Source organism: Lampetra fluviatilis, chromosome 31 (assembly GCF_964198595.1).
Source record: "Lampetra fluviatilis chromosome 31, kcLamFluv1.1, whole genome shotgun sequence".
Taxonomy (NCBI): Eukaryota; Metazoa; Chordata; class Hyperoartia; order Petromyzontiformes; family Petromyzontidae; genus Lampetra; species Lampetra fluviatilis.
The window spans coordinates 7,955,483-7,972,580 of NC_136305.1; the positions used below are offsets into that span (position 1 = coordinate 7,955,483).

Here is a 17,098-nt window from a genome sequence, read left to right on the forward strand (position 1 = left end):
TTGGCCAACACTCAGTACGTGGTGAGTGTGTGAACGTCAACACTGTTGGGGCGTGGAGTCAACGATGGCTGTGGGTGCAGCGTGCACAATCGAAATGAAATATATTTCATTTCGCTGCACGTGCGCTGTGATGACAAGATCTGGCTCGTCGTTCGCGTCGCTTGTCTCCTTTGTGTGTGTGTGTGAATATATGAATGGACACGTCCCACCGGTCCGAGCTGTGATTACTTTGAAGCGGACCGCTGGATGCATGCAGCCCTTGCCGAATGGAGCAGGCGCTTTTTGCCGTCAGTTAAAAAAAAATTGAATCCCCCGTTCGCCCGCTAAGAAAACAGCGGAAACTATTACCACAGGCGCCGTTCTCCATCTGCGTACGGGGGATAAGCAATACGACGATGTGTGAGTGGAGAGCAAGCAAGTAAAATTGATGCAATTAGCCTTGGGCGTTGTGTTCCTCGAGCCGTTCCACCGTGGAGCAGCTTCGGCCCCGAGATGCTCATTAGAGATGACGCGTGGCCTCTAAAGCGAAACACAGAGGGAGAGAGACAGAGGGAAAGGATTCAGGTCGCAGGCAATGACCGCGTCTATTTAGCAGAGCAGTGTCAAAACAGTTTGACGGTGGTCGGTGTCTAAAGTGATGATCGAGAATTCGTCATAGCCGGTGTAGTTTATTTAACACGAGGGCTTTCGCGACCAATATGATTGATAATAAATGTTTTTGGGTTAGATCGCGTGAGGATAAATGTGTCGTAACCCTGCTCTGGCAAATCGCCCGATGACGCTGGATGTAATTGCCAGCGAAACGTCGTACTCCAATTATCAATGCTGTGGATTTACTCTCCGACACACCGCTGGGCTGAAGTAGTAACTAGTTGGCGTTTGTTTACGTGAGAAATCCCTTCCTAATTGGCTGTGTCGGGTGGTGGAGGGCTACGACACATTTATACTTGCGGCATCTAACCCAACAACAACCTTTGTTATGAAGAGCCATTGTAGTTGATGCCAACCACTTCCTCGCCCTTGATAGACCCCCGAGATGTGGCTCTTTGCAGCGTCCCACCATCTGGCTTTTAGGTCTTTCCCTTCGGTCACACCGCTGCTCTCTGTGTGCAAGTTGGCTACGTGTGTGCAGTGGGATGGATGCGGTGGCGTAGTGACGACATTATCAGCTCAGGGGGTGCGGCAATCGGTCAAGTGGGGCGCCAAATATTTGATTTGGTCTCGCACGGTCGCGTCCAGGCGATTACACATCTCACGGTGGTTGTCATGGGGGCCCCAACTCGTAGCTTTGGCCACCGAGAGGGGGGTGGGGGGTGGGGGCAAGGCACCCCCTTCCCCCGTTATGCGACTGGGTGGATGTACATGTCAATGATTGTGTCAGGAGTGTGCGTGGGTGCACACGCAGCAGTGGCGAGGCTGTGGTCAGCTCGATGCGCTACAGACCCGAGTTCGATTCTCGCTCGATGCTAACAACGGCGGTGAATGTCTGAACTGGTCCTGAACCTCTCCTAGGTCTACGCAGCCTTAAATGGATATCCAGCGTGTACACATTAACACTGGGGAGACAAAGACGGCCGGGCGTGGTGCTGGCTACACCACCTCTTCGTGCACCGCGCGGGCCTTCGTTAGTGCTCGCAAACAGCAAACCTGCCCCAAGAGCCTGCCTGCTCTACGGGGGACCTTTGTCTTTTGGTGTGCATGTGTGCCGAATAGTGTGTGTATGTGTGTGAGTGTCCATGCGTATGGGAATAGACAGTTGAACACGTCGTAGGCTTTCGCGACCAACATTATCCATAAAAGAGGGGTTTTTTTGGTTGGATCGCATAAATATGAACACAGGCAACCAATTAATAAGGTTCGTCACGTAAATAAAATATGTCCATTAGTTACACCTCGGTGTGCTGGAGAGTAAACCCACAAATTGTAAATGGTGTGGCTTTACTATTGTTGACGTAACAACCCTTACTAATTGGCTGTGTCGGGTGGCGGCGGGTTTAACGACACATTTATATTTACGCGATCCAACCCCCCCTCCCCCCCCAAAAAAACCCTCTATTGTTGGGAATATGCGCGCACGCATTGGCGGTAGACCGGTAGCAACATCGCACAGCGGTCCTCAAAACACCGCCCGCAAGATTTTCTGACCGGGGTTGCAGATCGCGGGAAAATAAATTAAAAAGAATCGCGACAAAATTTGCTTTTTTATTTATAGAAAATAGCGCGCACCGCCGGTTTACCGCCGATACGTTCATATGCGCGTGTCCGTTACTCGTGCGCGCGTTTGCGCCAACGTGCTCGTGACTGTTCGTGTGACCGTGCGTGTGTCCGCGTGTGTGTCCGCGTGTGCCTGCATGAGTCCGCGTGTGTGTCCGCGCGTGTGCCGTCAGCAGAAATCACAGTGAGAAACCTCCGCGCAAGCATCTATGTAGCCTGAACCGCTCCCCCCCCCCCACCTCTGTGAAACTGCCTCTGCTTAATTCTCACAGACACTGCAGTTGAGTGCGGGGGGTAGAATACAGAGAGAGTTGGGTGCGATTTGAGGAATGGCTAATTGGTGCTCACGAGACAAAGATCCCCCGTATAGCCGTTTGGGGCAAGTGCTGTCAGCGAGCACCTATGAAGGCCGGCACGGCACACGAGGGGGTGGGTGGCCAAGCACCACGCCCGGCCGCCTTTGTCTCCCCAGTGGCGATGTTTACACACCGCACCAGCTACTCATTTGAGTCTGAGCCGACCTAGGGGAGGCCCAGGACCGGTTCAAATGATCGCCACTGCCGTGAGCGAGAATTGAACTCGGGAAATCCGTGTTCGTAGTCGCAGCGCGCTATCCGCTTGCACTACCGCTCCCACCGGGATGATGGCAAGCCCAGTTGTGCCAGGGGCGCCTCCGAGGAACGGGGAGAGCCACGGTGCAGCAGTGCTCCGTTAACTCACTTGGCCGTCAACGCAGTTTTGGTTGTTTTTCCCCCAGCTTATGAAACTCTGCCAGACTGCTAAATGACACTGTTCGTGATTGCCGTTGGAAGCCAACGATCCCTTGTGGTCGTTAGGCCCTCTGTGGGTGTGATATAAATCTGACTAATGACCTCACGGCCCACGCTCGGTGTTCACTTTTTGGCAGCGTGGTAGAATTTCTGAGCTTCTTTGTTTAGCATCTCGGGAAAACTTATCGCAATTTAGAGTCTAAATGTGGAGGGGTTTTTTTATATTTAGTTTAGGACTGAAAAGCAGCTGTCCTGCTTTCTCTGGTATTTGAATCCCATCTGCTTGCGAGACGTTCTAGTTAACGCAAATACAAGACCCCCCGGTATAGCCTTTAAACAGACTGTCGTGGCAAGCGCTGTTTATCGAGCATCTGTGAAGGCAGGTGACGTGGCACGCGAGAGGGAGAGTGGGTGGGCTGGCGCGCCACGCCCGACCGCCTTTGTCTCCCCAGTGGGAGACATTTACACATCTCACCCCCCCACGCACGCCCCTCGTCAGCTCGGTGGCCTGCGCACCCAGAATTATTATAATACAGCACTGGAGGGTGTCCGCTCCAGGTTAATGAGCTTACGTGGCCATGTGTACTCATTAAGGAGCGGAGGGGGGGGGGGTATTAATGAGCACTGCCCTCCTGGGTTGCCCAGAGCTACTCAGCTGAAACTACCGCCCCTTGTTTGTTTTAAAGAGATCAAGAGGTGAACTGCTTATCCTGCTTCACATGCGTTTAATTAACTTGGAGTTAATTACTGCTGTGGTTGTTGTTGTTGTTGTTGGTTACTTCCGCAAATGTTTGTTTCGAGTGCTTGTATCATCGCTGCTTTGTGCGCCTCGCTGCGAGCACGACCTAGCCAGGGCGCTGGTCAAGGGTGACAGGTTTGCCTCCGAACAACGTTTCGGAGGTAAACCTCTCACCCTTGACCAGCCGGGCCACTCACTTCTAGATTTGAAGCTTTCGTGACTGCAAGGATTCATATTCTTAGGTTTTTTCGGTAAAGTCAGGTAGATAAAACATTTAAATTGAAATTGTATTAATTTTAATAAAAATAAAAATGTTACTTTTATTAATTTTAACTTTTTACCTACGTGACTTTATCGAAAAAACCTAACAATATGGGCCTCTCACTGTTGACCAGCCAGGCCGCTGGTCAAGAGTGAGAGGTTTTCTTCCGAACGACGTTTCGGAGGCTGAGTTCGAGTACAAGATGTACACACACGTCCCCCACCCTCTCCCGAATCGCTGTGATGAGATATTGTCCTTGTCTTCTTCTAATCCGATCTAAGCTCTGTGTAAAATGCCCCCCACCGCTTCCGCGAGCTTAGGCTCGCGTTGCTGCACAGGCGCAAATTGTGTCGAGCGGCGAGGAGCGTTGAACGGGCGGGTTCCCGTTGCAGAGACGCAGCGCCAGAGAGCTGAACGGGGCGATCGCTTGAAATCGCGGGTCAGCTATCCTTCACACGAGCCCAGTCGCTTTGTTTTGTTTCTTTTTATTCTTCATAATTCTTCCGTTGTAGTTCGCTTACGCTCGTTGTTGCTTTAATGCCGTGAGACGAATGAGACGTTTTGTGTTGAGGGGTCTTGTGGAGGGCAGTGCATCACCCCGCGTCAGAGGGAAGATGGCATTGCGAAACCACTGCGTTTCCTTTCATGTTCCTCCTATCCACACAACCCAGTTACCAGTTGACTTCGTATCCGGCGAGCGATGCCTCGTATGGGCAACAGATTGGAGTGCAGGACGTCGGTTGCTGACTGAGCTGCACGATTGATTCGTATCACTCACCCCAACCACAACGCTCTGTCAGGAATGGCGTAATTCTCACCTCTACTCGTAATCTGATCGTAAAAAAAGAGGAACCCTTGCCCAGAGCTATCGTCAATGGAGAGCAAATGCGAAGAAAGCAGACAGAGTGAGGAAAAGCGTTACGCTGCAATGTGCATGTAAGCGATACGCGGTGGGTATGATATCTATCCCCTTGGTATTCAGCACCGCACCGTTGATTGACAAAATAACCGACAAATTTAGATTAAACCCATTAAACTCTCTCTCTCTCTCCAGGCGTCACACACAGCACGCGCGGAGCCGCGGGTTCAATACTCAGCTCGAGCGGCAGGCCAATCGCTCTCCTATCCGTCGTGACCGTCGTTTACGCTTCCCTCTCGAACTTCACCCGTCGGATTCCGCCGCCCGTGTTGAGGGCCCGGCCTGCCAGACCGACTGCCGTGCCCCATCCATCACGCGGCGTCCAATCGCCACGCCGCGGGTCACAACGACTCGCCCGCTCACCACAGTCTGGGTCGCGACGCTTCCAGCTCCGCTTCTGCCCTTGCGCTCCTCAACTTTTCAATGCCCTCCCCCAATCGTATATCTCCTTTTCAATGCCCCCCCCCCCCCGTCGTCTATCTCCTTTTCAATGCCCCCCCCCGTCGTCGTCTCTCTCCTTTTCAATGCCCTCCCCCCGTCGTCTCTCTCATTTGCCCCGAGCTCATCGATTACCCCTCGCTGTTTGTCACCGGCCGCCTGGCGTGTCGCGTGACCAGGGCACGGTGGTCCAACACCTGAGCCTCTCCCCCTCGCGCTCTCACCGTGCCCCGCGTGCCGTCGCCACAACGACCACCGATCGAGACGGCGTCCGTGCTATGAAGGCCGCATTTTAACTTGAACAAAGGCGGCGAGCGCGCTCATTCTCAGACGAACGAGGCAGGGGTCCGCGAGGCGAAAGGCGCGATCGCAGAATGATTGCGGCGCCGGTGGGCCGCGTGTAACGGAAGAGTCGACGGTAATGGGTGCCGTGCTGATGTGTGATGATGACGGCAGGGGGAAGCAAAGGCGAAGTCGTTTAAAGTGCCCGGAGGTTGCTGGTGCTGGTGGTGGCTGCTTTCCAATTTACATTTAAGACTTCCTCAAATCCCATATCCAGCCTGCCCCCTCCACCCGTACTCAAATCCTCCCACCCAATCGTCACCCGCCTCCCAAACTAAATCGCTCCAATTTTCAAAACACCGATGCCGCTGCGACGCGGAGTGGCCGCGCACCGCGAGTGCTTAAATGGCGCCCCCCGAAGCGAACCCGCTAGCGTCCCCTAGGCCTCGTCTTCTTTCCCCCGATCCGCTTCGCCCCGAGACTCGAAAATGTCGCGGAAAAATTGCCCACGCATCCGTCGTGCGAATGCCAATGTCAGGCGACGTGAGGATCTTCCCCGCTTCCCCGATCCCGCGCGAGGTACACGCGGAGGTCGTCAATGGAGGTGGAGGTGGCGGCCAGCGATGGTCAATCTACTGCTGGATGAAGGCCCCCCCCCCCCCCCAGGCTGTCATCATCTCTCACGATCCCGCGGTGTAACAAAATAATATATGTCGACCTGTAATGCGCCACCACCATCACGGCCGCTGCCGCCCAGTAGTTGCTCGCTCTCGTCGAGATAGGACGACTCGGAGGTGTGTGGATGAACCACCCGACAGGTGGCGTGGGGATGATGATGATGATGCCTGCTCTTCGTGTTTGTGAATCGGGCATTGGGCCAATGTTACACGTCCCACCATTGTGTTTTGGGTGACCACAGTGGCACACTTGAGAGTAGTTGTTGTTTTTGCCCGTTTGTGCATCACCAAGTGTCTGCATCATCGCCATCATCATCAGCAGCTGCCGCTGCCATGGGTTTGTGTGCAGATGATGTGGTTCAGGGGTTGTGCCCAGAAGCTACGCAAAAGATCGAAGCCAGGAATATTCTGCGTTGTCGGCTGCTTGACGAGGAGGACGTGTTTGTCACTGCTGGTGAACTCAATTCAGCGTTTTAAGCGTCGTCGTCGTCGTCGTCATCATCACCAGGGTTGAAGTGGCATCGTTGAAGGTTCGGCACGGGAGGTCCACCTGAGCTTGCGCCACTTAAATCGACGATGGACATCCGTTGTGGTTGATAACCTCTCACGGCTCCCTACTTCACCAACCAGTACTTGTCCTGTGTGGTGAAGCATGACCACGTGTTGTCATAGCCAGGAGGTGCTGGCCGTGTGGCACGTGGCCTGTAGTCCAGCGCTGTGGAGGCAGCAGCGGGGGTTGGTGGATCACACACAGATGGTGTGAAACTCCTTGCCCGTGGGGCAAGGGGACTAATCGCCATCTGTTTCCATCTATACGAGGATAGAGTGTTTCCCCCTTGCGCGTGTGGGTTTTCCCCAGGTGCCCCGGTTCTCTCCCATGTGTGTTAAAAAAAAACACTCATCATGAAATAGTTGAAAACATCTAAAATAAAATAAAAAATAAGCTGTGCAGCAGCTGGCCTCTTTTGAAGAAGAGTCCTACAACCATCCTGGATGAATAAGTAAACTATTATTATTGAGTATGTGTCTGCATGGTAGCCAACAGATGGCAGTGCGAAGTGACACCACTACTCTTTACGCTTCGTGGGGGTTTCTCTCGGTCGCTCAACGTCCCTTCAATCTGCCCAAATTATCATTAATGGCATTAAAAATAAGAATCGGTTTGGCCAATGTCATTAATGAGATATATACCAGACCTTTTTTGCCAGTGGTGTATCAAAGTATGAAAAATAAGAATAGTTTTTTTTACCCGTTCCGGCAATGAAACAGGTGTTAAGATGTTCAAACACTAAATAAATACCTTTTGCAAGGACTCAAGTCTGCATTCACCATAGGCACTTGTGGTAGACGTGCAAACAAACATGCCTTGATAATATATGCATTGTCTTTGCAAATGATTGGCCTACACCAGAGGCAGCCTTCTATTTAGCGCCACAGCGCGTGGATTTGCAGCGTTCATTTTCATTTGTTTGCTGGTGATTTTGTGTATTTCATATCGAAATCGCCTCCAGTGCTTTTGCTGCTGGCGGCAATAAAAGTTGTTTAAAAGTCAAAAGTCTATTTGGTGGACGAACATTCTCCACCAAGAGCCTTCCCGCACGATTTATCGAGACTCGGTGAAGCTCCTCCCGGGGTAAACAATTAACTTTGGCAACTCCGCGGGCCTCATCCTAAATTGGCAAACGAACACACGAAGTGGAATTGGCCAGACACGTCCAGTTTATACTTGCGGCGAGTCTCTGCGACGTTTGATGTTTTTCTCTGGTATCATTTGATGTAATAAACTTCCAGAGATGCTCGTGGTATTAAGATGCTGTTATATTTGTGTTACTATTACAGTATTATGGGAACGCAAAGGCTTGAGACTCAGGCTTCTCTCGATGAATACATCAAAGCTGCCTTATCCACTCATAAGCAAATGTGGATTTTACTCTGATATTGCCAAAAAATGTGTCCATGTCTCCATAAATGACCAGCAATGGGGCAAATCACCAAGGCGATTGTCGTTTTGTGCATTTCCTCAACATGGGCCACAGGGTGAGTGAGGTCCTGCTTCAATGATTAGCTCGCTACTCTTCAAACCCGGCGACCCGAGATCGATTCCCACTCACGGCCAGCACCAGCGACGATTGTCTGAACCGGTTCTGGGCCTCCCCTAGATCGACTCAGACATCGCCACTGGGGAGACAAAGGCGGTCGGGTGTAGTTGCTGGCCACCCACCCCCTCGCGTGCCGTGTCGGCTTTCATAGGTTCTCGCTAACAGCACTTGCCCCAACAGGTTGGTCAGTCTTTACAGGTGGATCTTTGTCTTTGTATAGGTCCGACAGAGCATTCGTATTATAATGATCGTATTACCTGTATTTACACTTGTTATCCCCCCCCATCTCCTCCCCTCCGCCCCTCCTCTTTCTCTGCAGACGCCTCGGTACCTCCTATCTGCCTCCTATACCATCTACAACGTGCACAGCAGGTGAGTTCTACACTGCAAGCCCCATAGCGGTGTGTAGGCGCATGAGGTGAGTTCTACACTGCAGGCCCCATAGCGGCGTGTAGGCGCAGCAGACCCACACGGTGGGTTTGTGGATGCAGCAGACCACCTCCGACTTTCCGCCCTGTAACACAGGAGACATCTTGCACGTGTGCGTGGGTGGGGGCGCGGTAGTGTAGCGGTTAGCGCCCTGCGATATAAACTCTGAGATCCGAGTTCGATCCCCGCTTCATGGCCAACACCAGTGACAATTATCTGATACCGGTCCTGGGCGACTCAGCCTCAAATGAGTACCTGGCGCAGTGTGTAAGCATCCCCACTAAGGAGATTAAAGCGGGCAGGCGTGCCAGAAGTGCTCGCTAACAGCACTTGCCCCAACAGTCTATCATAGGGATCTTTGTATTTTGGCCAGAATGTGCGTTATGCATGTCTAGACCGGCGCAATGAACAGTCACAATGTTCTCAAGCAGACAATAATTGAATCCATCACCATTCACGATAGCGTGCCTCCCACACAGTGTATCTCAAGGCGCACGAGGAAAGGGGTGTTTAGAGATGATTACTCAGCAAGGAAGTGACTGCAGATCAAATGGTTGGGTTAAAAAAAAAATACAGCGGAAACAATCATACACAAGAAAAGAAAAGGACAGAATCGACTAGTGAAAAATGTTTCCTCTCTCTCTTTTTTGTCTACTTCGTTTGATAGATTAATGCACTACCTTTAAATGTACATCTCCTTTCATCGTAAATTCATGGAATGGAGATAAAGTGTGGCCACATTAATGATATTGCCAGGTATTGCTGTCTCAAAACTTTAGTGGCATAAACATGCCGCGACGACCCGGCCACCTGGTCTTCTGGCCACTCTGCTACCTGGCCACGTGATCACCTGGCCACTCTGCTACCTGGCCACGTGATCACCTGGCCACTCTGCTACCTGGCCACTCTGCTACCTGGCCACGTGAGCACCTGGCCACTCTGCTACCTGGCCACTCTGCTACCTGGCCACGTGAGCACCTGGCCACTCTGCTACCTGGCCACTCTGCTACCTGGCCACGTGATCACCTGGCCACCGGGCCACACGATCACCTGGCCACCTGCCGACCTGGCTACCCAGCCACGCGGCTTCTCTTAACAGACCCTGAATCGACTGCACTCAAGACACAGACGCCCAGGGTCTCTGGAGGCTGCCACCATTAGCGTATTGATATCTTGAAATTGTTGTTTAAAATATTTAGTTTCATTTGAATTATTTTACCATTGCCCAACCCTGGTGCATTTGCTTTGACGACAGAGGCCTAATTCCAGGGCTTAGTGGAATAAGGCTGCCACCTCTGATGTACAAAAACTTGCGACATTACCATGAGTAGAAAAATATCTCACAGTACCGGAGGAGGGGAGAACCACATGTAAATGCATCGTATTGAGTGGTTTGTCATCATGAATATGATTATCATGACAGAACTGACGAAACAAACTGGGACTTTTACTGTCCTGGGAAGAATTGGGAGATTTGTCTCGACAGTTACCTCCTCGGCAAGAGCATGATGCTGAGAAAACCAGGACAGGTGGCAACCCTAGCGGGTTGGATGCCCTCTCAGAGGCTCTCTTCCTCCACTGCTGTGCTCCGTCTCAGGCCCGGGTGCGCTCCGCTAGTGTTCACCACTCCCGTAGAGACAGCGCCCAGATGAATAATTGCGCACCTTTTGTCGTAAATATTTCAAGCTGCAGCCAATTTAGACATTCGGAGTGAATACACACTGACTTTGGAAAAGCGAGAAAGTCAGAAATAAAAAAATGAGAAATATTAAAGGGTTGTTCTGACAGTGACCTTGGCCAGCAGAGATTGTTTCTCTCTCATCAACTTGGGCAACACTCAAAAGTTCACTTTTTTTTACACAACTCTCTTCCCTCCCTCCCTCTCTCTCTCCTTCTCTCCTCTCTCTCTCTCTCGCTTTCTCTCTTCGCTTCGGGCCACGAAACAATGTTGCAGAACAAATAGTCGACCCCAAAATCACGTCGTTTGCCCGTTGAACCAAAAGTGATTGGAGACATTACTGGAGCGGATGAATTTTGACTTTGCTGCTGTTGTTTGTATTGTGCTGGGACTTGCCGCCGTGGCGCGCCGCAATGTGTGCGTCCCACCGTTCATTACGCAAAACGAGCAGGACGGCTGAACGCCGAGATTCGTTTCGCACCGCGACGCCTGCCAGGTACTAGCGGCAGCTGCCAGCACACGGGAGCAGCAGTTTCCAGCACACGGGGCTCCGCGGAGGCACGAGTGTTTTGGCATACCTCGACAAAAAAATTCGGGGGCAATGAAATGAAACCTGACAGAAAAATCAAGCGCCCTGACATCCAGTGGGCGCACACTGTTTTATTAACCGTAGCGATATCACAGTCCTGCCCTTCTCAATGGACGTTATCACGTTAATCAAATCTCTGATTGGCAGGTGTGAATGCGTTTGATCCCTGGGCTTCCGTGCGTGCAGCTGAGAGGTAGCGGCATTGCACGGGGCGGTGCGTCAGGCAGTGAACGGTGGTTCCTGCAACCCGGGCTGAATTCCTGGTCAATCGCCCGCACAGCGTTGTGCGGTCATTAGCGATTGGGCCGAGCTGAGACCGTCATCGACGCATTCCACTTGAGAAGCCAAGTAGAGCGGTTCGCGCTCTGCACTATGCACCCGGCTTCCCGAGTTCGAGTCCTGGTCACGGCTGACATTGGTGGCGAGTGATACCGGGCCCTCTGTCCTCATCTTCACCAACCTGGGCAACTCTGGCACATGGTGCCTGGGTGCAGTTGCAGCGCCTGCACACTCGATGGCTGCTTCTTTACTCAACAGCCGATGAGGCTGAATTGGAGAAAGTCGTGTTGTTTGCATGTGTGTCTTTGTCCAGTCGTGCGGGGGGAGCAGTGGCGCAGTGGTTAACGCACTGCGTCACGAACCCGGCGACCTGAGTTTATTTCCTGCTCACGGCCAACACCGGTAACGATTGTCTGAACCACCGGTCCTGGGCCTCCCCTAGGTCGACTCAGTCTCAAATGAGTACCCGGTGCGGTGTGTAAACAACAGCACTCGGGAGACAAAGGCACACGGAACCTGATGCTGACCACCCACCCCCTCGTGTGCTGCGCCGTCCTTCATTGGTGCTCGCTAACAGCACTTTCCCCGAACAGTCTGTTAAGGCCGTGCGGGTGGGGGATCTCTGTCCCCGTCTCTGTCCCAGGGAACTGCATGAGCTGAAGGTTCCAGGAGGCTCGGAGGGCTCCCTGCAGTTTGCCGGGTGGGGCACACGTGGACAGCAACTCGTGAGTCCGCGACGAACAAACACCGCGAATAATAATGAGCACACGGTGTCCATAAAGGAGTCGCCCGTTATTTATTTTTTTTAAAGGCGGTATTGGCGCAGCCCTGCAATTGCTTGCTCACGCCACTTGCTGGTGCAAGGGAGTATTGGGCCGAAAGGGAATTAAATGTAACAGCATCGTCCTACACACACATTGTACGTCGTGCTCTTTAAAAGCAATACAAAAAGATTCTGAGTTGGATTGTGAAACGTCACTATTTGAAAGATGTCTAATTCATTATATGAGTATGGATTCATTAATTGACACAAGCTTCATCATGGGAAGAGCAGACAGTCACTAATCACGCAATCGCTGCTACGATTTCACCGTTATTTAGGCACGTAACAAGGTGTCGACTGTGAACTAAGATTAGTTATTGCACTCACATCGAGTCCGCTGTGTGAGAAGCATTCATTTACAATCCACACGCATTGCATGCACAGCTCTAAACAAATTAATCCGAAGGCGAAAATAAAAGGTAAACAATACGTGGTAAAAAAAAACATTATTTTTTATTCGCATCGCAGCCACACGTCGTAATGATTCTTCAAATAGATGTTTTTTGTTTAACCCGTCGCATTCATCAAATATTTCTCATTTATTAGATTCTGACTAGCACTGTGACCTTAAAAGGTAATATCTCTCTATATAGGAGACGTTTCATGTAATGGCCCTTCTTCATGGCACATGTGCTCAGCCCATTGCCCTAAACGTTACGTATCGTACATTTGACTTTTCAAGGCGACACAATTAAATTGACGATTTGTGTTGAGTTGTTGTTATTTTCGTTCGTTGTGATTGTGCACCACTTGCCAACGCAGCAGCAGCAGCATCGCCGAATCATCTTTGTCCAGATGGAGGAACGAGTTGCTAGGCGCCTAAATATTCGCATTTTCCTTCAGCGTAATGTGCGGTTCATGTAAATCGTGAAAGGCGTCAGCGGCATGCCCAGGAGAGGGGATGGCCAAGGAGCAGAGATCACCGTCAAATTCCTGTAGCTCAGTCGCACATTGCAAACCGTGTTTGTTCCGTTTCCTCCCTTTGGTTTGCACTCGTTTTTAAAAGGTGACGTGTGATCGCACATCCGCGTGTCATCATGCTCAGCATCACCGTCTTCGTCTTGAAATCTAAACCCGTGGAAATAAACTTCGGCAAAACGAGCTCCATCTATCCTCCAGTCAACGATACCGCCTGTCCACCCGTATCGGACACGCTTCACACCGCAGCAAGTCGATCGGCAGGTCACCTCGTGGTGGGCTAAAGTGTGGGTAACTCCCACCTCTGCTTCCAAGACGAACTGGCCAGCGTGGAAGAGTAGGCCAAAAACACCATCCAGAGGAATCCTCTCTAGAACTCCCGGTAGGTTGAAGCCCCTTCCACCAACAATGAGAAAGAAAGTAGTTGCAGGGCTGAGCCTTTATCATTTTAAAACATACCATCTGTGTTTGTTGACCTTTTACCTGTTATCAGCATTCGCTGTATCCCGATGCCCCTAAGCATGCATGAGTGTGAAGAGATAAGGTTTGCCTGTAGACGGTCAGATATCGCCGTCTAAACACACACACACACAGATTAATGCGATCATTGCAAGAGATACGGTGGGAACCCGTCAATACACTACGCTGTGAACCCTGGTGACCTGAGTTTGATTCCCAGCACTGGCACACCATCACTGCTGCGCAATAGCAGAACCAGTCCAGGCCACTCCTTGTCGCCACGTCGCACTGACCAGCACGGTGAAGTATGGTCAAACGAAACACGTAACCGAAATAGTGTTGGGAGGCTTTCCGATTGAAAGTTCAGCACTTGCAATGAATCGCTTTTTGCCCCTGTTGGCAGAAGGGCCTCCAATATGGTGAGCTCTGGAGATCCCCTCGAGAGAAGATTTGGCCTACTCTTCCATGTTGGCCAAATTTTTTGGAAGAGGAGCAAGTGCTCGTGCCTTGCATGCATGCATGTGTAGTGAGTTCGCAGACGTACATTTATTTAACACCAACACACGGGGTAATTACCCCTTAACAGAATAACAACCTACGGTGGTGACCACCAGGCTAGCTACACTAGTTACAATGTAACTGCTACTACACACCTGGACCACAGCTCGGGTTCAGGTCCACGTGTTGGAGACTCGGTAGAACGTAGGACGGAGACGAAGGTTTCTTCAGGATGAACAACGCCGGTGTCCTCTGGGGGACCCGGCTTATATCCTCTGCGGCGTGGCTGGCTCCGCCCTTGGCCACGCCCACCTTCCAGAACCCTCGAGCAGGATCTGGACCCCGACCACGTGACCACCCCTAGCCCCCCACTTGGGGCCCCTTTGTAGACTTAACCGGTCACGTGTCACTCTCGGGTCAACCAGAGTTCCACGGCCTTGAGTAACCCCGGCACTCCCACACCCTATCCTGTAGGGGCTGGCACTGCACGCCAAGCGTGGTGCCACCCAGCGCTATCAATCAGCGCTCACCGAGCCCCTCTCTAGGGCTGCTACTCCACCCTCACCATGGTGGTGTCCGCGGTGTCGTTACACCGCACGCCATGCCTCTCTCGGGCCGGCACTACACAGTGACGTCTCGCGATGTCACTGCACGTGTATGTTGAACTGATGTCGCATCGTACGTAGCCGACCGTACTCATCGGAGGTGCGGGGTAAGGACAACAAACTGAACGCTAAAAAAAGCACTTCTACCCCAGCACATTCGCGCGGCCTGCTGATCGGCGAACTGCGGTGAGCCCATTTACACCACAGCTGGGTTGGCAGAGGTGGTGCGTGCGGGGAGGGGTGGGGGGAGACGGGGGGGGGGATTCAAGTAAGTTGCGCCCACTGATTCAACCGCCGCGCCGTGGAGATCAAAACGGCGACCTGTGGAAGACAATATCCAGCGTGCTCGTTATTGTAAAGGGCCAGCATCTCCCTGCCTGTATCTAAACATGTCAGTCGCACGGCTTCTATGTCGTCAAAATAGCCGTGCCCCGATGAATCCGGGGCGAAAGGAATCCGATGGGCCTTTTAAACAAAATCTAAATGTTATCCCCCCCAACACCCCCTTCTCCGAGGTGTGTGCGGATTATTTTTCCCCCATAAAAAAATATATAAATTACCGTCACCGCGATTGGGGGGGGCTCGCTGTCCGAACGCGCCACCCCCCGGTCAGAGCACCGATGCGGCCAACGCTGGGCGCCTTGGTGGCCAATCTGGCGAGCGAGTTGATGATGTTGATGATGGTGATGATGGTGATGATGGTATTGATGGTGATGATGGTCTATGGGCGGCCTCGTGGCCCAGGCCGAGTCTCACCCGTAACGCGACGAGTTGCACGCGCCACGAATCAAATTTGGTTTAGGAGCTTGACGAATTCAACGTCTCTGGGACGTTTGCACGCTTGATTCGACCGACGTTTAGCAAGGCGCGTAAAAGTGCGTGTCCCACACCTCCGATTAGCACGGTTGGCTACGTACGGTGCGAAAGAAGTTCAGCGTACGTTCCCGGTACGGACAAATAGGCCGATTGCAGTGGCTTTAGATGTAGCTCTGTGACGTCATCATCCATTGCCGTTCTCCCTGCTCATGCACTAAGACCTCCACACATCGTTGAGTTTATATAACATTTGGTTTGTTACTTAATTCAGCATATTTCAGCTCTGATGAGTAACAATTTCAGATCGATTGCCATATCCCAAATCCAGAATTTGCATGGCAGATTTTTTTTTTTTTTGGATAAGAGGCAATTGAAGAGGTTTCAAAAGTAGCTCTATGCTGCGGCCTTTTCACAAGGTGATGCACCGCTTTCTGCACTGGAGGGTGTGGGTGGGATGAAGGGTGGGGGGGGGTAGTGAAGGGAGAGTCCAGGACTGGTTGAGACACCATTCACCGCTGATGTTAGCCGCAGTTGGGGAATCGAAAACCACTGCACTACCGATCTCACCCAAGTCGACTATGTCGTTGTTGTTGTTGTTGTCGTTGTTGTTGTGTGCCAGGTGTACATTTACAAGAACAACATCTACTACCAGCACAACGTGCGCAGCCCGGCCATCCCTCTCACCACCTCCGGCAAGGAGGTCTCCGTCTACAATGGCATCACAGACTGGCTGTATGGCGGTGAGCACCGCACACACACTCACCGCGCACACTCACCACACACACTCACCGCACACACTCACCATGCACACTCACCACACACACTCACCGCACGCACTCACCACACACACTCACCGCACGCACTCACCGCACGCACTCACCGCACGCACTCACCATGCACACTCACCACACACACTCACCGCACGCACTCACCACACACACTCACCGCACGCACTCACCGCACGCACTCACCATGCACACTCACCACACCACACTCACCGCACACCCTCACCGCACGCACTCACCGCACGCACTCACCACACCACACTCACCGCACACACTCACCACACCACACTCACCGCACACACTCACCACACCACACTCACCGCACACACTCACCACACCACACTCACCGCACACACTCACCACACCACACTCACCGCACGCACTCACCGCACAGACTCACCGCACTCACCGCGCACACTCACCACACACACTCACCGCACGCACTCACCGTGCACACTCACCACACACACTCACCACACACACTCACCGCACACACTCACCACACTCACCGCGCACACTCACCACACACACTCACCACACACACTCACCGCACGCACTCACCGTGCACACTCACCACACACACTCACTGCACACACTCACCACACACACTCACCGCACGCACTCACCGCACACACTCACCACACACACTCACCGCACACACTCACCGCACGCACTCACCGCACACACTCACCGCACACACTCACCACACACTCTCACCGCACACACTCACCGCACACACTCACCGCACGCACTCACCGCACACACTCACCGCACGCACTCACCGCACACACTCACCGCACGCACTCACCACACACACTC

General features: G+C 52.3%; 1 protein-coding gene across 1 annotated transcript in view; it reads left to right on the forward strand.

Moving 5' to 3' along the window:
* The window catches only part of LOC144943501 (inactive dipeptidyl peptidase 10-like), a 518,643-nt gene that overhangs the window by 411,375 nt on the left and 90,170 nt on the right, over window positions 1–17,098 (forward strand). Inside the window, exons 6-8 of the mRNA XM_078871017.1 lie at window positions 8,720–8,772; window positions 12,019–12,100; window positions 16,114–16,234. Of these exons, the coding sequence (XP_078727143.1) occupies window positions 8,720–8,772; window positions 12,019–12,100; window positions 16,114–16,234 (256 nt within the window). The remainder of the gene's footprint in view (window positions 1–8,719; window positions 8,773–12,018; window positions 12,101–16,113; window positions 16,235–17,098) is intronic.